Raw genomic sequence first — 18,563 nt, 5'->3', positions numbered from 1 at the left:
CACGTGTTATATATCCGATGTTCAACAGAGTAGAAATATATACTACGGTGTAACCAACCGTTATCAATTTAAAAACGTCATCTGCACTTGCCAAAAACAACGGTTTCGCTAAATTGCCGTGCGATCGTCGATATTCTTAATTAACTGCATCGCTTCGATGTATATAGGTCTCTTAAATCTCACTATCTGGTATAGGCGGGAATACCGTATCCATACTTGAAAAAATTCCGAATAGTTGTAAATTTTTGTCAATTTATTCGTTTCGCTTATTTCTCGTCTTCTTTTATTAAACGCGTTGATATTTCTCGGGTCGCGATACGCTCCAGACTGATCGATAGAAAGAAACAAAAAAAAAAACAGAGCTACGGTATCGGTGCTATTCCGTACGAGAAATTTGATCGTTCAATTGTACGAGAGAAGAAAAAAAGATTAATTAATTGAAACAGTAATTAGTTGTCGTTGCATCGGTTACTGTGGCGAAGTAACGCGAGTGTGAACGTAAAAATCTAGTCACGTTAAATTTTCTCCCATTGAAAAAAAAGAAGGAATTTAAAAAGAATTATTATAGGCGACGGACGATCCGATGTTACGAAGATCTTGTTTTTTTTTCTTCATGCAAATAAAACAGCATAGATATTTAAGTTGAAGTTAAAATTCAGCGCGAATAAACGCGTTGGTATGCGCACAATTCAAACGTACTTGTATTGAAAAGAATAAAACAAACTTCGAATGGATTTTTCCGAACGGTTGTTTTAATGTTTCTTTAGATGTATGTATGACAACAAAGATACGCGAATTGATTGAAAATCGAGAATTAACGCGAGATCAAACTTACTTGGAGATATTTAGGAAAAGAAGTAATGTTGAGAGAACAGAAAATTCGGGAAGCGATATGTTGTAAGACCTATTTGTCAAAAATCCCGTTCATTTGCTATAGATATATACACAGTGCAGTACTACGATCAATTCTAGTCATAGCTATATGTATATTTATAACGTTGACATTCTGTGATTTTCGCATTTAACGGGTGAGTTTATAAACATTTAACACTGTATTGAAGCTTGCTATATGATAACTATATTTACATCGCATATCGATCTTATTAAGTCTAGTCAAATTACTGTATAGTGTCAAAGCCGTACCAATGATACGATATAGTTTGTTTCCTTAATTTTTTCCTCGTGTTAATTAGGTATTCTTATTCGATTATTTAAACGCAATTTCGAGGGGTTATACCAGTGCTTTCAACTCTGATTAACGGTATATGACAGTTTCATTCGATTCACTTCGGACTTGTTATTCACCTATGCAAGTATACTCGTTTAGTAGCTAACATTTATTTTTTCACGTCCCGAGTAAGTACGATAAATATTCATGAATTAAAAAAAAAACAAAAACATTACAGATGCGCGAACATGCTGTAATTGAAAAAACGGATGAATGTAAAAAAGATAAAAAAAAAAAAAACTGTGCAATTTAGAGATAAGTCGCGGTATAGTTCTAGTCAAACGTACGAATCACCTGGTGAAAAGAAATATTTCTCGTACCTACTTGCGCGATTTCGAGAGTAATTTTTTTTATTCACTTTTATTCTTCGTTATTTAATTATTTGATTTTATTCGTTGCGAGACATGCGTAGCTATTTGAAGGATATCGTGGAGCGTCTAGTGGAAAAAGGTCGGTGGAGAAACTGAGTTTTTTTTATTGTTAGTTTGACTTTCGGATATTATAGTGATTGGAGAAGAGCTAACAATAAAGGGAAATAGAAGGAATAATAACTTTACACCTGCTTTTGGATGAGGATTGTACAATCTGCAATGCGAACAGTTTTTAATTTTGTTACAAATATTTATAAATATATATTATATACATACATATATATAATATTAAGCTTACGATAATCAGACGGTTGCAATAGTGAAATATAGTTGAAATTCATTACGATCGTTTCCATGTATATCTCATCATTTGAATATTTACTCGCATGTATAATTACGAATTTATTTAACGAATTATCAATCAGAAAACTGCGTACCTTAAACCCAATAACAAGGCGTTTACAATCATCGATAATTAACTATTTTATCTCATCCAAAAGTCAGTGAAACTAAAATTTCCGCACGCTCGCGTATTATGCATGCCGATGTAAATAAGCCAGTCTCCACGCATATGCCCGTACGGCGGTCACAATTATTAGAATGCAAATATTACTATCCTATTCAGACAATGATAATTTTTCATTACACTACAGAGTATGATTATAATTAACAATCAACGTTACAGTCATTCGAATACACTGAAAACGCACACACTGTACATCTAGTATATGTAAACTTATAATCTCGGCAGTCTCACGGTACGTCACAAATGTCAACGCGAGCTAGTATAAACAATATCGAGAAATTGTATTATAAAATCAATTGCACGCCCGATCTGATGAACTGAAAATAAAAAGAAAAGATAACGATGAGAAAATAAACCAAAGAACTACACCGGGAAAATCGTGTGAAATTTTAAACCGCTCTAAAATGAATACCTATTTATTATTATCATATAAATACAACAGTATTACCGTATGATCTTTGATATAACGATAATATACAAATGAGGTATGAAAAATTAATTATCATCGTGTTTTAATATCATATTATTAGAATCGGTGATTAAACCATGTAATATTATTTACATTGTACATTCATCAATTTACCATTAAATTATTGATCGCTCTTACCGCCTTGCTATTTCTGTTATAATATCAATATTATTCTTGTTATTATTACCAATCTATTTATTCATTATTTATTTATTTTTTATGTTATATTTATTTGTTTTATACATTGTTGATTCGGTGATCATTTGCTATTACATGCATACTATGTATATTATAAGAATAATAACAATCATTGTTCTGTTATCATTATTATCAATATTATTATTATCATCATCATTGATATCGATAAATTATTGGAATATTGAAACCGGTAAAGAAACTAAACGATCATTCGCTCGATAGTCACGACACAAGTGTGAAAACGAAGCGTGAGGGTAAAACCGAGGGTAAAACAAGAAAGGGAAAAAAATTTAAGAAAAAAGGAGAAGAGGGAAAAAGGTTTTTAGCATATCAGTGTGTTGAACTTAGTGAAGCACACGCGAAATGATATAAATATTAAAAAAAAAAAAAAAAAAAGAATTATATGCATTTATAAAAATACACGTATAATAAATTATACCCCGCGCTTACAAGATTTTCGCGGTGAATTTTTGAAACTCGCGTCATTACTAATTATAATGTAATATCGACACCGCGACACGTATATTTCATTGCCGCATCAGGATTTTTAATCACAGTGGATGGATGAATGTGTGGATTTTTTAATGATATATACTTGGTGATGCATATCGAACGAGGAAAATATGAGGTGAAAAAAAAGAATAATAATATATGATAAAATAAAATAAAAACTAATAATATTAATAACAATAATGATAACAATAATGATAACAATAATAATAATAATAATAATAATGATAAATGATAATGATATTAATAATAATATTAATAATAATAATAAACGATAATACTTTTGTATCACAAAAACCGGGGAACACAAAAAGGATATGATTGGGTTGAATTTTCCTCTCGAAAATCTTGCCGGTGTGGATAAATGGGAGTAAAAATCGCGAATAAGATGAAAAAAAATAAATAAATACGATAGAAGGATGAAATACGAAGGAATTCGAACAAACTCGAGAACAAATGCGACAATTAAAACAAAGAAAAAAAGAAAATATTAATGAATAATTAAATAAATGAACAAACAGACAACTGCAGTTATATATTATATAGCGCGTACATGTTGACATATATACATTAAAATATATGCTACACACACACAGCGACAATTATTGATTCGCGGGAACCTTGGCGTGGTTGAAACAAAAATGTTAGGAAAAGAAAAAAAACGACAAAAAAAAATCCCAAAAAAATGTAATAAGAATTAAGTAAATGAATAAATGAATTGAAAATATCGTAAAGACTATATCGATTGACAGAAAATAAAGTAAAAAGAAGAAAAAGAAAAAAAAATAAACACTCGTACTTGTACTTGTACTATAGGTATACATATATGATGCGTGTTATACATATGTAAATACCATACGTATATAATTGATATGGAGCCGATCATGTTGTTATAAATAAATATACTCACCAATTATCGCATATACGTCCTCTTTGAAAACTCCCGAAAATTTGCAAGATAAATTTTGAGGGGGTTGAACAAAAAATGAATTAAAAAGAATAAATGAAACACGAGCAAGCCGGAAATATACGATGGAAAATCGTACGCTCGTGTTTTTTGTATAAGTCTAAAGAAATTAAGAAAACGAAAATACAAAAAATAAGAAAAAAAAATCGCAAATGGAAATGAAAAAATAAATTATTCAATCACGCCACGTGTCCCGGCGGCAAACTATATATGATTCAATGTATAGTTAATATACTTGTATAGTTGAATATATTTCAATGATATACTTAACCCGCCCCGCCGGCTAGATATATTATACGCCCGCCGGTGAAATAAACAAAAAAAAAAAAAAAAAAGCGTGGATAGAACGCACGCGACACATGCCATTTTGCATTATTATTTTCATAACGAAAAAAAAAGCGACAAAAAAATTAATAAAAAATATATTGAATATATTATACTATTGAATATATAATATATAAACAACAATATAAACGTTATCATTTCACATTATCATTATTATAAATATTCTTATTAATTATTATAAAATATATTAATATTATATTATATATACATACATTATTAATTATAAAATTATTATTACTATTATTATTATTATCATCATTATTATAATTATTATTATTAAAATTATCATAATTAAAGATAATTAATTATACAAAATAAAATATACTAATTACCTTACACCCGACACTTATGTTTAGCAGACTAGATATACATTATATACATACGTTGTAATATGATGCGAAAAATTTTCAGAGATGTCCTGAGTGGTTTAAGTCTTCATTGTACTGGGATAATAATTATATAATTGATTGCCCAAAATATATTATATTATAAAATATTTCCATTTCTTATCGCACCTGCAATAACTTGCTAAACTGAATCATACGGATTACATTATATTATACATATAATGTGTTATTTCTTTTAATAATCAGTTTTAATATATACATAAAACATACATATAACATATTTTTTTAGACCGACACGTGCAGAATAATTAATTGTACGATATTTTGGTAAAATCGATTTTCACTGTGCTACAAGAATAAAAAAGAAAAAAAAAAAAACCCATGAAAAAGCGAAAAAAAACAAGCTAAACTAAAGAAACCAAAAAACAAACAAATGGATGTTGCTCATTTGTTCCTTAGTACTATGCTTCTTATACCACGTGGACCTCGTATAGAAAGAAAAAAGATGAAATGAAAAAAAAATAGAAAGATAGAAGAGAAGAAGAATAGAAGAAAAGTAAGAAGGAAACGAATGAAAGAAAATGAACAAAAAAAAAAAAAACAAAAAAACACTACGTACTAAATACTTCATACTACTGGGTACCATGAATGAGCATGGCACTAGGAAAATCATTCAGATAGTTTATCATAAAAATAAAAAATAAAAAGTAAATTAAAAATGAAACGGTAATCATTATAAGTATATTAACAACATTATTTATATTATTACGAATATTATTATATATATATAAATATATAATATATATATATATATGAATATCGATAACAAAACTAACCTTAGGGTGAAATATTATTATGTGAACAATTTTGAGATATGGTGAACCACCGCGTTTTACATGACCGGTGGATCACGAGGTATAAAGTAAATGAAGATGAATAGAACCGCCAATTACTTTAATTACGTCGACAGTACTATGTATATTATTTGTATGCCGAGCGATTTGCGTGCCGTTTTCAGTGCGACATAATTTGGCGATTCTTAATCGAAGGATTATCAAGGGGTTGGGTGGGGCGGGTAGGGGGGGAGGGGGGTGGGGGGAGGGAGTTTTGCGAACAGGAGGTTTTTACGTTTTACGAAGATTATTATGTATAGTCTAAGCGCACATTGAACAAGGCATTCGCATTCGCTCGGCAGAGGCATAATATAATTATTAAGATAAAATTTATAACAAAAGTCAAATAAATGAAGTTAATTACAAATGTAAACTGTATAATAAACATTATTTCCTATTAATAAAATTTTACGCATCATTCATTTTATACATAATATATACCTATAACTTACGTACATTCATGCCATGTGTATCGCATACAATCCGAGACTTCAGGTGTGTACGTGCAGTGCACTTATTTACAAAGGACATACATCATATTCCGATCGGTTCCAAATTATACACGTCGTCGATTGGTCCGTCGAAATTTAATGGACGTTTCCGTCGTGGTCGGCGTTCACGAATCTCCCATGCAACCCAGACACATCAGGAGGTACCTGAATATGAAAACGACGTCGACGTAAATTTGAACCGCGGCGTAAATGTGTTCGTCGGGATTGAGCTCGACGCCGCGTCCGCCCATGAGAAGTTGCGTGTCGTAAAACAAATACTGAAATAATTACGTCGGTTAACTTTCCTATTTCAGTTCGCAGTTCAGTTCGAATACATGAAACAGTTACCACTGATATCAGGAGTACGATGAGAGCCGCGCATATGACCCATAAAATTTTTATTCTCGTGAACATTCCGACCAACGCCAATACCAGGACACTCACGAGGATAGCGACGGATATTATTAATACCATTCCGGAGTGACTCGTAAAATCGAACTGACAGAACATGACGGGGGGATGGAAATCAGTATCGTAGGTCTCGGTGAAAAAATCATCGTGAATGAAATGAATTTTCAGAGTCACGACTAGGATGGTCTAAGCCGAGGATTTGAAATACCTTGGCGAACATTGCGACCATGGTTACAACGACGGTAACGAGCGCGGTCATCCCCAAAGCAAGAAACACCAATTCCACGTTATAGTGGGCCGATGCGTAGGCTGCGCCGTAAGACTGGGCGAGCGTCTGGAATAGTGGTAATTTTATCATTTCAGAATAATCGAGAGAAACTGGTTATAATTTCGTCGGAAGGATCGCGCCTTCGTAGGATACCGCAGCCTCACCAACAAACACATCAATATACAGTTACAGGGTGCTTGTCTTCTGACCCGTTCAACGCAGGTTAGTGCCACGTACGTGATCAAGTATACGAACCTGGAGATCACGTTACACCCGTTATCGTTAAATCGCACAAACACTTCTAAGCAAATGAAAAATTTACGCACGTCGCGCCGATCGCCAAGATCCAGTTCCTCAGTACCCACTGCTTGACGGATGGTCTGAAACGAAAACACGAACGATATTCGAAAAAAGGAAACAGGTACGCTGTCCACCTCTGACACCTGCGCTACGGTTTTTTTTCTTTTTTTTTTCGAAAATTTTAGCTCCGTAACGACAAAAGACGTAGGAACGAGCGAAAATTACTCACGTGTACAATACAAACGCTATAAAGCCAGCCGTGAATGCAAGTTCAGCGGTTATGATACAGTAGACTTTTCTGACGAAGAGCCGTCTTATTTTGGCGGCCCTAAACTCCCTCGCGTATTGCTCGTGTTCTCTCTCTTCGTCGGACATATTTCTCACCTGTTGTTCGGCCAACCACTGTCTGTACAATTCACGGTTCTCTCTCTCGCGCTCTGCTACCATTTCATCGGTTACCGTAATCGTAAAGGGACCCTAAACAAATATCGACGAAATTGAGTGATTCCGACAACGGTCGCGATTTAACGACGACGACCAGTACGGGGAGTGGGAAAATTAAACTCGAACGAGTCGCGAACAAAGATAACTCACACTTCTCACTTTTTGCCCTCTGTAGAGCGGCGGAAGTTGCGGTGGGTACTCCATTTGAACAGCCTGCATCTGGTTTCTCCGTTCATTATTTTGCGGCGAATATGCATACGGAGGCGGAGGATACGGCGGAACGTTCTCGCTGAAGAGAGCGAAGGAAATTTTCATGAAATTCGGGGCGAAACGCACCGAGAAAATAGTGTAAAGGATAGTAGGATCGTAGGATTAACAATCACTTCGGAACTCGACCGAGATCGCTGGAAGGCATGTTCTGATTCGTAGGAACGTTCATCGCTGAATGTTTGTTTTATTACGTACGTACGAATAATTAATGCTAGAAATCAGGAGTCCACCGTATTGAGTTTTGACGTTCCGCTTCAAAACTGTCATTTTACATGAAATCAAACAAACGAACTTCAATACATCTGTGCGCGAAGTATACGAAAACTGTGAATTTAGCAATTGAAATAAATTATTCAAATCTTGTCGTAAAGAAACAACGCGAAGCGTTCAGGTTGGCCACCGTATGACCCACGCAAGGGTGGATTTCTACGACAGCGGATCAGAATCTGGAAGCAAAGAGAAACCCTCAGGGCGCCTCAAATGAAGCAGCACGCCACACGGCGGATCAACAGTAGCCACGTAACACGAGGCGCTTGTTGAATTACAAAGAATATCCAAGAATGAAAAACTTGCAGATTGCAGTCCTGGCTGCATCATAATCGTCGGTCTTTGAGGTGCACAGAAGGGCGGAAGGTTTGGAATTAAAAGTTCAGGTTTTTTCGACCCAAGGGTAGGGTGTCTATTTTTGTAATGTGGATTCAATTTTACATTATGATAACTTTGAATACGCAGAGTCTCGGTGACATTTGTTGGTACTGAGAGCTTCATTGAGATTAAATCGTTGAACAAACAAGGCCACCCTGTTCACAGGATCACTCCCCTGGATCGCGCTTTTCTGATCGTCTCCATATTGACACCACAAACATAGATATATTGAACGTCGGGTGCATAGAACTTCGCCAAGTACGTTAATTTATCCGAATCAATCGCCGTCAAAAGGAATTAAATCAATCACTGAAACCCATTTTCCAATGAGTGTAACTTCGTCGAAAATGAACGGATTGCAATGAGAAAAATTGGGATTTGAAGCTTGAAGCTTTAACTTTGAAACCGTTGTCCTGAATTTGATTTCTGCACCGTTTCTTTTTTTGGAATTTTGCAGCTTCGAAGCCCTGAATGCGGACATGTCTCGTTTTCCTTTTTTTTGTACCAACTCTTGATACTTCTCTCGTTGCTTTCTCGAATTCCAATAATTCGCCGAGATGAATCTCGCATACTTTACTATCGCCCAATTGTCCCTTGGTGCGGATAACACTTCGGCCGACCATGTGAGAACACGTAAGTCACGTCGATTCTTAAGTCATTGATCTACACGCACTCAACGGTTCAAACACGAATTACTCGATAGCAAAAAAATCGCACAATGTTGAATAAAAAAGCATTTTTTGAGGGAAAGTTTCAAGCTACAAACTCCACATGACGCCAGTCTTGTGCAATTTTTTCGAAACACGGTGCACATGGTACAAAAAAAAAAAAATATGCAAAATTTCCGCATTGATAGCGTCAAAGCTGCAAAACTTCAGGAAAAACGATGCAAAAATCAAATTGAGAATGATAGTTTCAAAATCAAAGTTTCAAGCTAAAATCCCAATTTTTTTAATTGCAATCCGTTCACTTTCGACGAACTTGAACTCATTTGAAAACGGGTCTTTTTTACTGCAAAACTCGAGTGATCGCTCAATTGTTGTGCGCGGTGTATTTAAATATCGATTCGATCGTTGTCATGCAACCGTCGTATTTTGGTCACACACACAGTCTTATTTTTAAATGATACATGAATCCCAAAGTTCAAGATTAGCGTTAGGTCAACTAAGAAATTTAAATTCGTCAACCATTTGGGATGTTTCGATTATGTGAGCTTCAATTTCTAGATTTCATTAAATTCTTGATGCATAGAAAACTGAAACATAGATGAATTCAGCTTCCCTAGACACAACCATCTGCCCCCCGCACCAATCAGGAAATGTCGGATCGAAGTTTTCGCGTAAAAGTTAGAAAGATAACGTTTGTTTGAATGGCGTAGTCTCTATCGTTACGACTATTTCAATGGCGATCGATAGCCTATGATCTATTTATATAATTTCTGCTGACAATGTACTCGGTCATCAACGGAAAAAGGTCAAGGCTGAAAAACGAATTGGATATTTTTTTCTCACTATTAGCGAAGCGGCGCAGTCGTTGTATTTAAGGCGACTAACTTGTTTAGTAGAACTTCGTGCTCATTGTTAGATAAAGAATATGCGAAAACTGATCCAGTTCGGGTCTATAATTTAATTCGACTCATTGATTGATTCGACGTTGCGCATAACAGATTTCCTAGATCGGTGATAATACGCAGTGTTCCTTGGAGGTTCGTGATTTGATCTGTATTCTACATATTCTCAGCAAACCTCATCCGACAAAAAAATTTCACCAGGTTTTCCGATTATTTGGAATTCAAATCACACAGATTTTATCAAAATTAGATAGAAAATTCACGAGAAACAGCTTCAGGTACCTACTGTTCTAATGAACATTCCAATGTCTGTATTTCGAGTCATCGAATCGAACGAATCGAGTTGAATTTCAATTAGGAATGCAGTAAATTCTTCGACTCTAAATTTTGACATGTGTATCGAGTATAGTAACTCGAAACATTGAGACGAATCTTTTTTTTTTCAGTAAAAAATTACAGTTACAATCTTTAAACGACGAGTTGAATTTCAGTGTTTCAGGAGACCGAATCGCACCTGGGCTAAAATCATCGGGAAATTTCTCACTGATATTGATTATTGCGGAATTTGGTTTTTGTGCTGAAATATTTAAGCAATAATATGGCCACCGAATCGGAAAATAATACTCGATTTAAAAATTCACTTACTCGCTTGTCTTATTCTACTTTCAGCGTAGATATATCAAACCTTTTGGCGACTTTTTGGTGATACGAGGAAGGTATTGGTATTGGTCAAAAATGACTATCCTCTAATTTCAATGATATTTACAGAGTTGCTGCAATCAAATCCAACGCCGTGTTTTCTAGAATCTACATAACACGGGCGGAGTGAACTGAAAAAACTCGGCTAATTAACACGAGATTTCGTATTTTCGGGCTGTTTGGATAACTCTTTATACAAATTCAAGGTCAAATCCTAAGACCCCGAATCGATGAATCTCTCCATGGTAATTCTGATCTAATTATTTTTGTCTCATAAAAGTATCGGGGAAGATACCGTTCCCGGTGGTCGTTTTTTCTCAAAAATTCAACTCCTCCCCCTAGACCGTTGAAATACACCAAAGCGGTCAACCCACTCGAGTGAGCCAAGTCCCGAGGGGACAAAACTTGCGTACCATGGTACTGTACGTATATATATACAGCGGTACGCGATCCAGAAGTATTGGCATTACAAGATTAGTGAGCAACGTATCGACACAGGTTCTTAAGACTCCACGGGATTTCATTGCGACGTTACCCCGATACGCGAATCGGTAGAATAATCTGATCATTTTAGTGGTAAGTTGAAACGAGCTGCACTTGTGACGAATTCCACTGAGGCATCAGCTATCAAAAAGTTGACTTTACCATAAACAATTGGCGTAGTACAGATAGGGGTATCCGGGTGAGATCGTTTCTTCCGAAATCAACGTCGAATGTGTTGCACCGTAACGAAAATTCTAAGAAACCAAAGTTTTTTTGTTCATTTGCTATCCGCAGTGAAAACAAGTGTGAAAATTTATTCCAAAAAACAATCCGAGTGGGTTTTTGAAAGAATAAAAATCGGAAGTAGTACGACGTATGACAAGTGTGAAGTTCGGAGCGAGCACGTCTGCAATTATTACATAAATATTACTATTTCCTGACCAATACCCAGCGATCGTTGAAGTTTTTTGAAATTGAACAAAGTTTTGTACACCAATTCATGAAATGAGTCATCCTGCAGCCGTTATGGAGTCAGTATTTTCATTTATCAAGAACTCACTAGCCTATTCACTATTCGAGTATTCGATTATAATTATTCGAAAACGAAATGAAATGAAGTAAGAGACAAACAAATAAAAAACTAACTCTAAACTGGTTGGATCTTAAAAAAAATTCCATGACCAAGTCAACAGCGGCATTTGAATGAAAACCAATATCAGGAGTTTTTTTTTCTGTAAGACAAGTTCAGAGATCGAGCTAATTAATTTTTTACATATTTTTTGTTGCAAAAAAGTAACAAAAAAAAAAACACATGACACATGGAAAAATTTTAAGGCATCGACACTCTTTGTGAGGTGAAATACCTCTGATTTTAATAAACAAATACAGCCTTGAAAATATCATCGCATTAATAATTCAAATGAATTCAAATCGTATAATGAATTCAAATCTCCCTATCGGCCGAGCATAACTTTTGAGTATTACGTTATGAATTATCTCATGAAACTTCGAAAAAAATTAGATCGAATATTTGTTGTCATGAACTTGTAAAAAATTCCTGAATCTCAAAAACCGGTTTATTCATGTTCGAGACGCTGCGAATGATCTCTTCTATTTCGCCTCGATTTACATTGTACCCGACGTAAGCATATTAATTATCGTGACCGACGTTCCGTTTTTTCTCCTAATTTTTTTTTTATCCGATATAAGTACCGCTAATTACAGTTCGTATCGTGATCCGCTTTGGTGCACGGAAAGACCGTTTTGGTGATGACTATCGAAAAATTGATACTCGCTCCTAAAAAATGTGGTAAAGTGGCGGCAATACTCGTTTCAAGTAGTGCTTCATTCGGCACGATAATAATAGCTCTTAGCAAGGTTTGGAAATGATCACCAGCCTGGCAAAAAAACTGTGGAACTGAGTAGAACATTTTTGGTATTCATCGCTACTGAAATAGGGAACTTTTAGCAACGTACGAGCTGTGAATGATTACTTACATTGGGATAGAATTGGGATAAGAATATATTCAGGAGAGATTCATGCCGAATATTGCATTGTCAGAGTTCTTCTGATGCTAAAAACTATTACTGTGCCTCTCGTAGAAATCAGTATTTTCTAGACGATCTGGACATGCAAGTAACAATCATTACTCGTGATCAGCATATTGTCATAATTTTTCTGACCTGGAAAAGAGTGCGTATACCGAAATAATTGCACACAATTGCGTGAATTGAATGTTTCAACTTTATCCGACCACTGAGATTATGTTGGGTGCATTACACTTACATACATACTTACTTTATATCCATTTTTTTGCGATATAATATTTGCCAGTCTGCAATCTGGGGGGGGATACGTAACGGTATTACGTTCAATGTTAATAATTTCATTTTACTGTTTTCGAGTTGTTTACTTCAAAAGATTCGAGGTGGGGATCGTAACTTATAGATCGATAACGTTTGGCGGTAATACATATTCTGTAATTAGTTTTTTTTTTTCTAACTTAGCGCTTGTCTCAACATGCAAAACGCCTTCGGGTGGCACAGGTGTTAGAAACGTTTGCGCTGACGTTAAGGACCTTCACTGCACACGCGGCTAGTGAAGGGTTCAACCTCTGATTGTCTGCATATAACTGTTACGATACGCGTGTAACGGATTCCTCAAGAGTACAAGAATGATTTTCATCTATACTGTTTGAAATGAAAACTACGCATTCGCAAGAAAGCTCTGCTGTACATACATAGGATAACTGTTTGATACTCGTACTAGGAATAAACCTCAAAATGATATGGTACGCAACGTTTCCGCTAATCTCGTCCTATGCATATTGTTAGGAATGGCTAATCATACAACTTGTAAGGATTGCTGTACTCGCGTGGAACTGATTTCAATTCTTTTTTTGTTTTTTCACCAACTGTAACTGTGCAGTTTGGAAATGATTTCGATGTTCTTGTGGGATGGTTTTAAAAATTATAATTTTCGAAAAATTCCAACAGATTTCTTGAAATCTCTAAAACTGACCAAGTTGAAATAGTAGTCATTACCAAAACGGTATCTCCGTGTGATGCATCGCATGTGAAGTGCGACAAGTTTATAATTACAATAATCGGACGTTCTCATGGTATATTATTCGTGTAATGAGGATGTTGCGATCAGACACGATATACCGGTTATCGAAATTACTGCACATCACGTCACAGGTTTTTAAAAATTGCTGACCTTTACGGATAACAGTGAATCAGATGAATGGCTTACCTCACCAACGACAACAGATCAAATAGCCAGACAGATAATACGTTGTTTAGCCGCATACGTATGGTAGGCTGGGCTGGAATTCATTTTATTATTTTTTCTTTCAATCCGAATAATGTGACTTCTGTCACGCTGCACAAGTTCACGAATCACTTAACGAACGTTACGCTGATTTGTATTTACGTCTTCCCATAGCGATACTGACCGCGCATAACTTTCTTCTAAAACCGGTTATACAAATTGACAATTTCCCTTCCCCAAAAAAGTGTCGAATGAAAAAAAATCGCCGGAAAAACTTTGTTATTTTCTTTTCTTCCTTAATTGGAATAATACAGAGATTGAAGTTATTTTTTTGCTTCTGCGTGATCGTGAAAAAAACCGCCGTTCCGTCCAAAAATAATCGATCGATCGATCTATTCTCGAGATAGCGTTGATGAACGGTAAAATTTCAACTTCTGATCATTGTAGTAAATCACCAGGGTCCTAAAATGCTGATGGCTGGTAAAAATCTATCTCTTTATTTCATCAGAGGTAGTTATAATACCGAAAACGCACCTCGGGTGCATAGAATTTCGCCAAGAATATTAATTTATCCGAATGAATCGCCATCAAAAAGTCGTTCCTCAAGAATAACCGTAAAATTAAATTCTTCGGAGAAAAACGGATCCAAATCAATCTTTGTGCCAAGTACATTACTGAAATGTTACTTTTCATCATGCATAAAAGTACTAGAGTCGACTGGAATTATCAAATGAATGAATATAAAATCTGAAAGAGAATGAAAAAAAAAAAAAATTAATCAAATCCAAAAACAAAATTGAACAGAAGAAAGCAATTAAATCAAATTCGAAAAAGAATGAAATAAAAAATTGGAGGTAGTGGTCTTTGGCGGGCTAATGTAATGTTACTATACAAGTATTCTAGATTTTTTTTTTCTCAAAAGCCCGCCAAGTCTCACTACCTCCAATTTTTTATTTCATTCTTTTTCAAATTTTGTTCATCTGAAAATCGATTCTCATGATTTTCTCTTGAATAAAAACATTGATAAGAAGAAAAACGAATCAAGCAGAACACCCTTCTGTATTCATCGTTACGCTAAACCTTAAATTTTAGCAGTTTTTTGATCGAAGAATTTTAGACTCTTCCGGTCGAAAAATTGGCTCATTTCGAAATGGCGGAATAGAAATTTTTCAAATGTTTTTTCGCCACCACAGCTCGACAGGTAACTCCTCGACGATTACGAATCACGGTAGATGAATAATTTTCCAGACAAAAAAAACGATGATCCATGCGTATTAAGATAACTCCGCGCGCCTCACAGTGATTTTGCTCAAATTTTGAAAAGCTGATATCTTACGAATTCATTTCGAAGTCGGTGACCTATGCGCAGAAAGATGGCCCGCTTAAGCTAAAATGCACCATATGTATAGTCTCGGCACAAGAAATACGGATGTCGATCGATCACAGCAGTCACAAAAACCGAGCAGGCCTGTAACAGCATGAGAATTACTTGAAAGCAAAAATTTAAATTTGATCAGATAGGCCAATTTGATTTCGAGACTGCTGTGGCGCGTTGTCGCGTGGCTAGATATATCTAGTATTGCGAATCAACATGTTGAATATTCATCTACCTTATTATAAATCATTGCGACCGCAGTCAAAATTGACGCTTTGCCGGGACCTAATACTAGACAAATTCATTCTCAATGGCCTGATAAAGTCACCCGGGTGAGCCTTCGAATAAAAAAACTCACGCGCTATTTGTAAGTGAAATTGTATCACGTGCCAAATTTCCGAACTATGAATAACTCAACAATACGTCAAAGGATAAATGACACGGATGTGTACGGATAGTCCAAGCATTTCAATATATTTATGAATTGAAATCCAGGAAACAGTCGCGAATTAAAATAAATAAATCGAGAGCCTGTGAGCAAAGAATCGTATATGCTGACGAATATGATCTAGACACCGTCATTAAGAATGAGAAACTTTTGAGAAAATTGTGATAAAAAATGATGACAATGTTTTTATCGATTAATCATCATCGATTTCAACTACAATTTCTTGTGCTCGATATGCCATGTATTTTCATCTCATGGACTTTGACGAGAATTTGCATCCGGTTAGTTATCACCTTTTGTAATCGGTTAGCGTGATTTTAATTCTTCAAGTTCTCATCATAAGGTCATATACCTACCAATATATACGACCATTACGACCCTCTACGTCATTCATTCATTATTCCCCTCTTTTTGTATAATCTCTTTCTGCACAAGTAAAAGCAATCAAATAATTATACGAGCATTTGTCCTCGCGAAATTCATAAGTACCGTATGTTTATCGTTCACGACCGGCGACCTCGCGACCTCGGTACCTTAAACCATACGAAATTATTCCCATCTTTACTCGTACGCACCCGTACACAGTGGAAAATACATGCATGGTTTATTACCATACATTGTGACGCATGACTGACGCGCTTTCTTTTCCACCTGAAAATTTGGATTAACCGTACATTAGCCGCTTAACGATTATATCATCGTCGAAACATTTTCATCACCTCTTACGTTTGCGATCAACTTTCGCCCTTTGGTAGAAACGATACATCAGACAGGCTGGTAACTGACTTATTGCGTGATGGACTCTAGAAAAATTGAAAAGTTGAATTTGTTTTCGACTACCCAGCAGTAGACCTTAAAACTGAACTTGTTTACATTTCCAGATTAGCTCAGGCCTCCGACTGCAACAATGTCAGCGACATCGGGCTGGATGGAATGGGCCAATGATCTGGTTTACAATAAATCAGGTGAACGAAAGTTTGTCTATATCACCGAATCGATGAATAAATGCACCGGATTAAACAGTGTTCAGAAGACAAGAATAGATCTGAGTCAAAAACAAAGAAAAATTTTAAAAGATTTTGAAAGTTTGAGTAATCATTTCCCATTTTTCAGATCCGAGAACCCGCGATTGGTTTTTACTCAAACAACCCGGCGACGTATTGCTGATAGTCGCGTTGTACATTTATTTTTGCGTTTGGTCAGGACCAAAATACATGAAGGACAAACCGCCCTATGAGCTCCGTAAAACCCTCATAGCGTACAACTTCATGCAAGTACTGCTGAGCATGTATTTAGTTTACGAAGGTTTGATGGCTGGTTGGCTGAACGAATATAGTTACACCTGTCAACCGATCGACTTCTCCGAGAGCCCTTCCGCAATGCGAGTGAGTATCGAATCGTACAATTTTGGAGAAAACCTAACCGACTGAATTTTATCGAACATAATGAGGGATTGATAGGATGTTGAAAAAATGAAGAAATTCGATTCAATTTCGAACGGAAGAATTACGTAGCAAAGCAGTGAAATATGGTTTTCGCAGACCCGGTAAAATACTTGGTGGAAGTATCGAAGTTACTTGAAATTTCTTTGCCCTCCCAGTTCAGCGCAATTTTGTTTTCAAGTTTTTTAGTTTTTGCAGACATGTGACGCTATGAAAAATTATTTTCCAGATGGCCGGCGCTGGATATATGTACTTCATCTCCAAGGTGTTGGAACTTCTGGACACGGTGTTTTTCGTATTTCGAAAGAAACAACGGCAAGTATCTTTCTTGCACCTGTATCACCATGTTTCGATGTTGATGCTCACTTGGTTCGGCGTTCGTTATTGGATGGGTGGACATGGAACGCTATTCGGCGTGGTGAACAGCTTCGTTCATATGTTCATGTACGCTTATTACATGCTCACAGCCTTCGGTGAGAGCACGCGAAGATTTCTCTGGTGGAAAAAGTATATAACAATTCTGCAAATCGCGCAATTTATACTTGTTGGCTTACACAGTGCGCAAGTGTTGTTCAGGGAATGTGACTACCCGAAACGACTGGCCGCTTTGATAATGCTCCAAAACGTGGTATTCTTTTATCTTTTTACATCATTTTACATAGAAACTTATGTAAAGGGAAACGCACGGAAGGCAGGAACTAATGATATACAAAATGGCGGGTCTATAAGGCCGAAAGACAATTGAGGTCAATTGAGTCTCATTTCATCAAGACAGAGGTATGATACGCTCACAACTTGACGGTTAGTTTTAGCATAGCGATAATTTCTGGCAAAACCGACGCGATACCTCGAGCTATTGGAAATGTTGTAAGGTCCCAACGTGTTGAGCCGAGGGATTTTGACTTCCGATTGATCATTTCAAATATCATCGATCATAATTGTAATTCGATATATTTATAAGAACGAACTTATTGATATGTACACATTTTTTCTAAACATAAATAAATGAAATTTTTTATTTTAGTATCTAATTCGGCCTACAATTAATGTTTTCCATTTTCTCACCTGCTTTGAGTACAATCAGCCTGAT

At 35.7% G+C, this 18,563-nt stretch overlaps 2 protein-coding genes across 2 annotated transcripts; one reads left to right on the top strand and one right to left on the bottom strand.

Moving 5' to 3' along the window:
- Positions 1-5,876: 5,876 nt before the first annotated feature.
- LOC105691995 (protein lifeguard 2-like) lies at positions 5,877-10,321 on the bottom strand. Its single transcript, XM_048649474.1, has 7 exons — positions 7,919-10,321; positions 7,554-7,801; positions 7,351-7,404; positions 7,189-7,279; positions 6,965-7,090; positions 6,694-6,843; positions 5,877-6,623 (listed from the first exon to the last, which is right to left on the bottom strand). Exons 1-7 carry the CDS (start codon positions 8,081-8,083, stop codon positions 6,471-6,473), a joined length of 987 nt encoding a protein of 328 aa, XP_048505431.1. The 5' UTR covers positions 8,084-10,321; the 3' UTR covers positions 5,877-6,470.
- A 1,049-nt stretch (positions 10,322-11,370) lies between these two features.
- On the top strand, positions 11,371-18,504 carry LOC105691994 (elongation of very long chain fatty acids protein-like). Its single transcript, XM_048649460.1, has 4 exons — positions 11,371-11,528; positions 16,913-16,996; positions 17,145-17,416; positions 17,703-18,504. The coding sequence occupies exons 2-4, from the start codon at positions 16,939-16,941 to the stop codon at positions 18,216-18,218; spliced, it is 846 nt and encodes a 281-aa protein (XP_048505417.1). The 5' UTR covers positions 11,371-11,528; positions 16,913-16,938; the 3' UTR covers positions 18,219-18,504.
- Positions 18,505-18,563: the final 59 nt, after the last annotated feature.

The sequence above is a fragment of the Athalia rosae genome, chromosome 2 (assembly GCF_917208135.1).
Source record: "Athalia rosae chromosome 2, iyAthRosa1.1, whole genome shotgun sequence".
Taxonomy (NCBI): Eukaryota; Metazoa; Arthropoda; class Insecta; order Hymenoptera; family Athaliidae; genus Athalia; species Athalia rosae.
Note: the sequence above shows the minus strand (reverse complement) of the source record. Positions and strands in the feature narration are given on the sequence as shown.

Coding starts and splice junctions, on each gene's coding strand:
- LOC105691995 (XM_048649474.1), bottom strand. CDS start 8,083: ATGAAAATTTCCTTCGCTCTCTTCAGCGAGAACGTTCCGCCGTATCCT. Junction 7,280..7,350: donor ATCTTGGCGATCGGCGCGAC/GTGCGTAAATTT, acceptor CGTGATCTCCAG/GTTCGTATACTTGATCACGT. Junction 6,624..6,693: donor TCGTACTCCTGATATCAGTG/GTAACTGTTTCA, acceptor TAATTATTTCAG/TATTTGTTTTACGACACGCA.
- LOC105691994 (XM_048649460.1), top strand. CDS start 16,939: ATGTCAGCGACATCGGGCTGGATGGAATGGGCCAATGATCTGGTTTAC. Junction 16,997..17,144: donor TCTGGTTTACAATAAATCAG/GTGAACGAAAGT, acceptor CCCATTTTTCAG/ATCCGAGAACCCGCGATTGG. Junction 17,417..17,702: donor AGAGCCCTTCCGCAATGCGA/GTGAGTATCGAA, acceptor ATTATTTTCCAG/ATGGCCGGCGCTGGATATAT.